The sequence below is a fragment of the Musca vetustissima genome, unplaced genomic scaffold (assembly GCF_032173495.1).
Source record: "Musca vetustissima isolate MV318-11 ecotype Yass unplaced genomic scaffold, APGP_CSIRO_Mvet_v1 utg24037, whole genome shotgun sequence".
In the NCBI taxonomy this organism is placed as follows: Eukaryota; Metazoa; Arthropoda; class Insecta; order Diptera; family Muscidae; genus Musca; species Musca vetustissima.
In genome coordinates, this window is record NW_026880266.1 from 5,357 (window position 1) to 14,325 (window position 8,969).

At 36.4% G+C, this 8,969-nt stretch overlaps 1 protein-coding gene across 1 annotated transcript; it reads right to left on the minus strand.

The window, feature by feature from the left end:
• Nucleotides 1-527: 527 nt before the first annotated feature.
• LOC133325764 (STING ER exit protein) lies at nt 528-4,377 on the minus strand. The gene is made up of 4 exons (XM_061534485.1): nt 4,257-4,377; nt 3,184-3,335; nt 2,762-3,007; nt 528-680 (listed from the first exon to the last, which is right to left on the minus strand). Exons 1-4 carry the CDS (start codon nt 4,375-4,377, stop codon nt 528-530), a joined length of 672 nt encoding a protein of 223 aa, XP_061390469.1.
• Between the last annotated feature and the right edge of the window lie 4,592 nt (nt 4,378-8,969).

Sequence of the window (8,969 nt, forward strand, 5' to 3'; positions counted from 1 at the left end):
GACCAAGGATGGGTGGGTGAGTGAAGGGTCCGTACACCAAGGACTCTGAATTCTCATAAGGATGTTCTCCGTGTTGGTAATTGTGTGTGTTTTTAGATAAATCCATGTAGAGTAAAGTGTTGAATGTTCCTGAAAAAATTTTGATGTTATGCTTGAGGCTTATTTGGATGGGTTGAGAACCTCCCCTGAGTCCGAAGAGCTATCCCAGACCCAAATGAGCGCACATGTGAGGACATAACAGTTTATCGGACATTTCGACGAAATGTATTCGACTTCGAATGGGGTCAACCCAAATTAATTAACATCGATCGGCTGTCATAATTTGTACCCTGTTCTGTCATTCTTGTCAAATTATGAATACGGGTAGGTAGACTATACAGGTGAATATATAATACAGCGTGTAAAACAAAATTATTAAATATTGTGGAAACTATTAAAATGTTATCTTCTCCTAATATTGGGCAAAATACCAAAAATTAATAAAAATCTGTTCTGAGAATATTTGCAAGTTTCAAAATATATTTTTATCATATGTCTAATAGTGTTCCCCTTGGCTTTTTGGACGGAACGGGATCATCTTGTTTATTCCTTGCACCTGTGTCGGCAAGTTTGCCACCCTTTCGTTGAAGCTGTTTTTCTATAATTCGGGCATTATTGGCATAGCTGTCAGCAATTTCACGCTGTAAGAAAAAGTTAATACGCAAATAAGCACCGGATACTTTTATTTTTATAAGAACACGTACCGCTTCAATCTCATCTTCCTCTTCATCTATGGTCGATACCGTAACGGAACTGAATTTACCCATATTCTTTGTGTGTCTAGTTACCATTACTTTTTCTGATTCACCAATAGAGGTATTTTTTGTTGAAGTTATCTCAAACCATTTTGGAGATATAGTCAAAAAACTGGGTTTTGGTCCCCGATTATTTTGAAAAACTCCCTAAAAGTCGAACTTGGGTCCATTATAGTCCACCTCCAGCCCAGACTCAAATGTTAGACCACAACTTGCCCTTTCCAAAATGGTGCGATGTGTGGCTGTATCTGTTGTGGATCAAAAGATGATTTTTATAACCTTTAAAATGATACCCATATTATATTAACCGGATCCGTAGAACCGGATATAACCGGGTACCCGTACCCGATCGGTTTTACTAAACTAGAGTTAAGCCGATTAATATGTTATAATTGCGTATAATTTGTTTGAAATCACAAAATTATGATAAATTGCATTTAAAACCAACTTTAAATAGATTGTGTTGCATTTATTCCAAATTAATCTCGCTTGACACAAACAGCTGATTTGCAATAAGAATGTACAAGATGGGTTTACCAAATGTTCCCCTTAAATTTTATGTTGCGAATAATAAAATATTAAAAAATGATAATAAAATTATTGTTAGAATTTACGGAATTACTAAAAAATAACAGAAACAATGTTAAAAACGAATACAGTTTATATTGTATGGCAACACTTTCTGCAAAGTACCATGTCGGCGTTTATTTTTGTCGTAGTTCGAAAATTTCAATTCAGAACAGGAGGTAACTTCTAGGGTGAAGTGTATGTGTGAAGTGAAAAGAACACACCTTGAATTCCAGAACATACCCGTATGATTTTGGCAAAAACCAAGTTAATAAATGTTTCCATCTATAGTATCTCTATAGATGTTGTAATCTCAATAAAGTGTTTTGGGTTATTTGATTCTCCTGTCGCTCGAGTATTCCACAGGGTCTCAAGACATTCAGTGTCTCCAATAAATAATAATAATTTGCATGGATTTTTCTTGAATATCTGATTTACTTAATTATTTGTTTATATACCTTGCTGTGATGTAATGTTATAATTGAATTTAACACTTTCAAATATCCAAATATCAAGTTTTTAGCTCTATCTGTTCACATGCTACGAAATTGTGACAAATTTAGTACTTTTCGGATACTTATAATTCGAATTTCCAAAACCTTTGGTACATTCCATCAATGACCCTCAATCCACATTTCAGAATTCTAGCTTCACCGGTTCTCCCAATACAAATAGTACCATTTTTCAGTCCTCCTCGTGTGAATTGAAAAAAAAAACTCTGCCTTATCTGACACCTTTGGACTAAGAGTGATAAGGCCTTTGGACTATGGGATATAACCTCTTTGAATACATCCAAAGTGGTTTATTGTGTTATATATTCAGTCCATTCCGGCTTTGACCCTCTTCTTGCTCGTATTATTGTTGAATTGTTTTCTGTTTTCGACACCTATTTTAGGTGTTTATCGGACATTTCGACGAAATGTATTCGACTTCGAATGGGGTCAACCCAAATTAATTAACATCGATCGGCTGTCATAATTTGTCCCCTGTTCTGTCATTCTTGTCAAATTATGAATACGGGTAGGTAGACTATACAGGTGAATATATAATACAGCGTGTAAAACAAAATTATTAAATATTGTGGAAACTATTAAAATGTTATCTTCTCCTAATATTGGGCAAAATACCAAAAATTAATAAAAATCTGTTCTGAGAATATTTGCAAGTTTCAAAATATATTTTTATTATATGTCTAATAGTGTTCCCCTTGGCTTTTTGGACGGAACGGGATCATCTTGTTTATTCCTTGAACCTGTGTCGGCAAGTTTGCCACCCTTTCGTTGAAGCTGTTTTTCTATAATTCGGGCATTATTGGCATAGCTGTCAGCAATTTCACGCTGTAAGAAAAAGTTAATACGCAAATAAGCACCGGATACTTTTATTTTTATAAGAACGCGTACCGCTTCAATCTCATCTTCCTCTTCATCTATGGTCGATACCGTAACGGAACTGAATTTACCCATATTCTTTGTGTGTCTAGTTACCATTACTTTTTCTGATTCACCAATAGAGGTATTTTTTGTTGAAGTTGGTTCCAAATTCAAGTGTATATCATTTTTTGTTTTTACAAGGGCATGGTGAAAAATGAAGGTGTTCTCGGAATTTGGTTGATGTCGATAATATAAGGGAAGTTTACAAGACTTACACTGAAAGGAAATAAAATATAATACCTTATATACATCAATATCTACTCTTTTTCTTCTTTTAACACAAAATAGTCTGATATTTTTTAAATTCTAAATTTAGTTTTCATTTTTTAAATGTTGCTTTAAGTGGGTAAAAAGGAGAATAAGGAACAATCAAAATATTGAATTATTCTTACATTGAAACGATACTGTTTTTCAATTCCCTTCTCTTTCCTTTTTATGTATTCAATTCCACCTTCTTGATAAGTGAGTTTATGGGCATGTTGTTTTCCATTTATAACCCTCGCACCATCTGTTCGTCTTAATGGCAATTTTTCCAGAGAACAATCTGTAATGAACAAGTTTGTATATTGTAAGATGCTATGCAAATGTGGAAGCACGGTCCATGTTAAATTAAACGGCCTCGGCAAAAATGATTAGATGTTAAAGGACTAAAGAAAAATGAAACTTATCTACCTTACCAGTTCATAAAAATATCGACCTATAATTATGTCAAGGAAGTAGTCACGATGATTCGTTGGAAAAAGTTGAGTTTAGGAGCGCTCATTTCGGGTTTTTGCCACAGGTCGGTCTCGTCTCCCTGATCATGAAAATATATGAATTTTATGGGGAAATTCTATAATTGCCGAGATATGGACCTCTGAAGTTCCGAAATTCCTATGCTCATAATTTGTTATTTATGGATCGATGAAGTATTGGCATGTTTGTAAAGCGTACACTTTATATTTTAACTTAAATTCGTCTTAATGAAAAATTATACAAAATAGCTTCGACAGAGGATTTAAGACTTTCTCCTATGGACAGGCGGAAAATTCGGCTAACGCATCAACATTTTTTTCAACTAATTTCTTTTTAAAATAATGGGCCTTCGGCCGGCGTTTTATGACTTTCTCCTATGGATAGATGGAAATTTCGGCTATGCGATCGAAATTTTAACATGCTTCTCTAAATATCCGCCAATATTACCATAATCGGTCATACATGTCGAAGTTATAAGCATATGAATTCCGGAACTTCAGAGGTCCATATCTCGGGAAATATGGATTCCCCCATGAATGTCATATATTTTCGTCATTAGTTAGACGATCTTCCTGTGGCGAAAAATTCAGAAAAATCGGAGATGAGCCCCTAAATTCAACTTAAGCCAATTCGTTTTATAAAATTGTTTCCATCTCTCTTCTATCATTATGGAATTTATAAAATAATTCGTATAATTCGTGATGCTTTTATATACGAAAAATATACATACCTAATATTAGTGAGAGTTTCCCGCACAAGCAGTAATATATATTTAATGGTGAATCGTCATTATATTCTTCCTGATCTTTAGAATCAGAACATACTATACTCCGTGATACAACCTTTGGCATTTTCAAATCCCTTTATATGTGCTTCCAGACCGTGGTGTTATTTTACTGTCATACTAGGAACCCACTTTAAAATTTCTACACAAAAAATCAGAATATTATATGTTTAGCTTGGTTTTACATTTATCGGGATCGGGATCGGTGTTGAGAGTTTCCCTCTCTTGAGAGAGTAATTAGAGTTGAGCTATTTTTAATTGTAACAAGCGCACTTTTTGTTCACAAAAGGTACGAATTGACATAAACGTACCAAAACAAAAATTAGATTTTTTCATTATTCGTGAATACATTTACTCTTAAATTATAACATATATTATTTATGCAAATATTGGCCAATATTTTTCGATAATTATGATTTATTACCATTTGAAGTAGGATTTCGTACTTTTTTGTTCCTACCTGAGGTAATGTTTTCCAACACAATTCACAATGTACCACTGAGAGAGAGAAACTCTCAACACCGATCCCGATAAATGTAAAACCACGTTTAGGAATACAGAATTTGTTTTTGTTTATTCTATAAACTACTTTGACATTCAAGGGGCCTTAAGGTGCTGTTACACGAAATGTCATATGTGCTTCCAGTTTTTCTGTACCAAGGTCTTAATAAGGTAATCAAGTCAAAATTCGTTATTGTGAATTGACTTCCGTTATGAAAACGTACACAATTAGACTTGAGAAAAAACAGCCGACTTTCGCTAGTTGGATGATCTTATTAACCCTTTCAATGCTTTTGCCGAATATATTCGACATTTAAAAGTACTCTCTTTCGATTTTTCGGTTATCCTATTGATGTTTTTGTTTTTGCTGAAAGACAGACGAACCTGGCCGAGGGTTAAAAAGAACATTGCTATTTTTTCTAAACTCTGTGCCTTTATATGATCTTAAATACAAAATTTTAAATTTTTATTCCGACAAATTTTTTTGACACTGATAGGATTAATAGATCTTGTTCTGTACATACGAAATATTTAATGTATGTCAAAATTTGTATTACTTCCCTCGTGTTATATTCTATCAGAAATGTATTTTCATTTACCAAACAATCAGCTGATCTATTTAGTTTGCATATGAAAAGACATATAGAAATAGAGCGGTTCCTATTCGAAAAATTACATATGTATTTTGATGGCCTATATATAAGGTCACCTAGGGAGACCAGCTGGATATCTGCGCCATTCAAGTTTGCTGTCAAAATGCGTTATTGTGAATTGACTTACATTATGAAAACGGAAACAAAGTCCAAATTTTTGACATTACACTTGAGAAAAAACAGCTGTTTGCCGGTTTCGTTTGCTACCTGGGTGACCTTATTTATAGATCTTGTGTATTGTCATATCTTTTTAATGGTGCTTTTACACAATATGTATTTTACATATGTGCTGTCACTTTTTTCATCCATATGGAATTCCTTGTGTGTCAAAATTAGCAGTGTACACTTATGACATAACCTATAAACAAAACAAAACCTTTATTTTATTTTTAAATCAACATAATTTTTCTTATTAAAAACCTATAAACGAAATTACAAATTTTAATTGTTTTGCCTTTACATATATTTTCTTCCAACAATGTGTTTCTTTCAAACGGCTAATTCCCTTATGTTTACATACGAAAACAGAGCATATTGGAATTGACCATGGCACAACAAACAGGTAGTCCATTTAGTGCAGCTGATGACTCGATTAACTGTCAAAGTGCCTAATTTCCACTTGAGTTCGGTGTGTTATGTTGCTAACCGTAATAAATATTAAAGGACAAATTTGACAGATGGTCGAAACGAAAACAAAGGGTTTTGTTTTGATACATCACATTACTGTTTTTGTAAATGTAAAATGTCCATTCCATGATACAGCAAATAAGGTAACCTCATGGTCACATATGACTATGGTATAATAATAGAAGGTAATAGCAAGTGTTGTTATACAACAAACGATACAACAACCACATAGAAATTTGTTTTTGTAAGTTATATTAGTGTCAACGCCATTTGACAGAAAAATGTAAACAAACAAATTATATTTATTTTGAAAATGTAATATTTTCGAATCATCAAAATAAAATTGAATAACATGAATGAAAATCTATCAAATGTATATTTCTATTGCTTCCATATCTTTCCTATAATTGATACATTGCCACTTGTATGTGTAACATATATGAAAATGCTGGGAATTTCGAGTTATTCCATGAAAAAAAGATTTGCTTCCTTAAACTTTCCCAGCAGGCAGATTGAGTAAATTGAATACCGCAGGACATTTAATAAAGAACAATTTAGAATTGTATGCGTTCCAATTTTCCTGTTGGGTGATTTTTAAAAATATAATTTGTCATATTCATATTGGAATCAAATCAGCTGGGTTTTGCTGTTACCTTTTATTATTTACCATTGCATATGACCAAAATTTTTTTATTTTGACAACCCTTCATTGCCAGATATAACCATTGTGTCACCAGGTCTGATAAATGACGTCAGCTGGCAGCCCGTCATTTCTCTTGGCTCAGACCATCTCCCCATAATTGTCTCCATCAGCAGAACGCCCGATTTCGTGATCTCTGAACGCCGCACTTTCCTTAACTATAGGAAAGCCAACTGACAAGGATTCAGAGAGTTCACCAACCAGCTCTTCAGAGAACTTTCCATTCCTTCTGATGTACAGGTAGCAGAAAGGAAATTCCGAGGCATCATCACAGCTGCAGCTGCTAGATTTATACCTGCTGGTCGAATACCAGAGATAAGACTCAATTTTGGAGCAATTTTTACTCTCTTTTGCGATAATACTGAAAAAAGTAAACAGACAACATTTAGTAAGATTTAGCAAATAATAGCTGATTCAAGAAAACATTTTATTTGCGCCAAAATAAACAACAAACAAAGGACCAATCCCACGGCGGCGGGTTCTACGATACCGGACTGACCCGATATATTACGTTGGGTGATGTTGCATGTGTCATCTGTAACGCGAAGTCATCTAAAGCGTTGGGCCCTGATGGAATATCTATGTGTATGCTGATGAGCCAGGAGTCGAGTACTTGACCAACGTCCTCAACTTTTCGATAGCCACCCACGTCGTCCCCGAAGCCTGGGCTATGGGCAGGGTGGTCCCGCTACTGAAGCCGGGCAAGGATGCCAGCAAAGGTGAATACTTCAGGCCGATTTTACTTTTGTCGCCAGTAGCGAAGACCCTTGAGGCTTTACTCTTCCCCAGCATTAGAGAAAGCTATCTAGTTGCGGATCATCAACATGGGTTCCGTAAGCAACACAGTACAACAGCAGCGTTGCACGCCATTTCCACGCATATAGAACAGTGTTTGTAGCGCTTGACCTATCAAAAGCCTTTTATACTGCCAACCATGCCACGTTGTTTGAGGACATTGAGAGCACTTCCCTCCGGCCGAGTTTGAAACGTTGGATAATCAACTATATGTGTGGATGCCAGTCGTACCTGGAGTTCCGGAACAAGAAGTCCAAACCCCGTAGAGTTAAACAGGGAGTTCCCCTGTTGAACCTCTACCTTTCCGGTATTCCACGCCCTCCGGACGGCATAGAAATCGTTACATATGCAGATGATTGTACGATTATGGCGTCGGGTCCCATTGTTGAAGACATTTGTGTGAGGTTGAACGCCTATCTCATCGATTTAGAAGCATTCTTCAAAGCGAGGAATATGAAAATATCCGCCTCGAAGTCGTCAGCCACACTATTCACCACATGGACTGCGGAGATGAGAATGCCGTTGAATGTGCAGGTCGAGGGGCATACAATTCCGACCACCAACTACCCCAAAATACTCGGGGTCACATTCGACAGCATGTTCAAATCGTCCGCGCAAACCACAGCTATCTGCGATTAGTTGAAAAGTAGGAACAAGGTCCTCAAGTCGCTTGCCGGCAGCACTTGGAGTGCAGATAAGGAAACCTTGTTGACCTCTTACAAAGCGATAGGTCGGTCTGTGGCTAGCTATGCGTTTCCAGTGTGGTCTGCGAATTCCAGTGATACGCAATAGAGAAGTATTCAGACCTGTCAGAATGCCGCCCTGAGGACAGCGACAGGGTGCCTCCTCATGACATCAGTGGACCATATGCTTTCGTTGCAGCACCTGCTCGGGTGTTTCAGGGACGATCATCCCAACCATCATATGGTGGATAGGACTGCCCCACCCAGGCGTGTCAGGAAGGATCTGCATGATCTAGAGAGAGGTCCAACGATACAAAAGGGAGCCTCTAGATCAAGTTGCCTATCTGAATGACATTTATACAGATGCAGTAGCCGCAGCGCTGAACGGTTACAAAGTGAATGCCGTCCTCGGAGCTCACCCCCACCCATAGCAGCTGAAGAACGTCAGCTGCCCAGACAAACCAGAGTAGTTTTGGCCCAGTTACGTTCTGGATGGTGCAGTCGGCTCAATTCGTATTGGGCACGGATTGATGACTAGGTCCAGGATGTAAACAGGAAATATACAATTCCTATAAACTGCTACAACAACAAAGAAAGGACGAACACAATTATTGGTATGTTCCCGTACTGCAAGAATCTACGAGTTTTTACTATTTTTTTCGATATCATAAAGGAACATTTGTTATCGTAGTAAAAACTA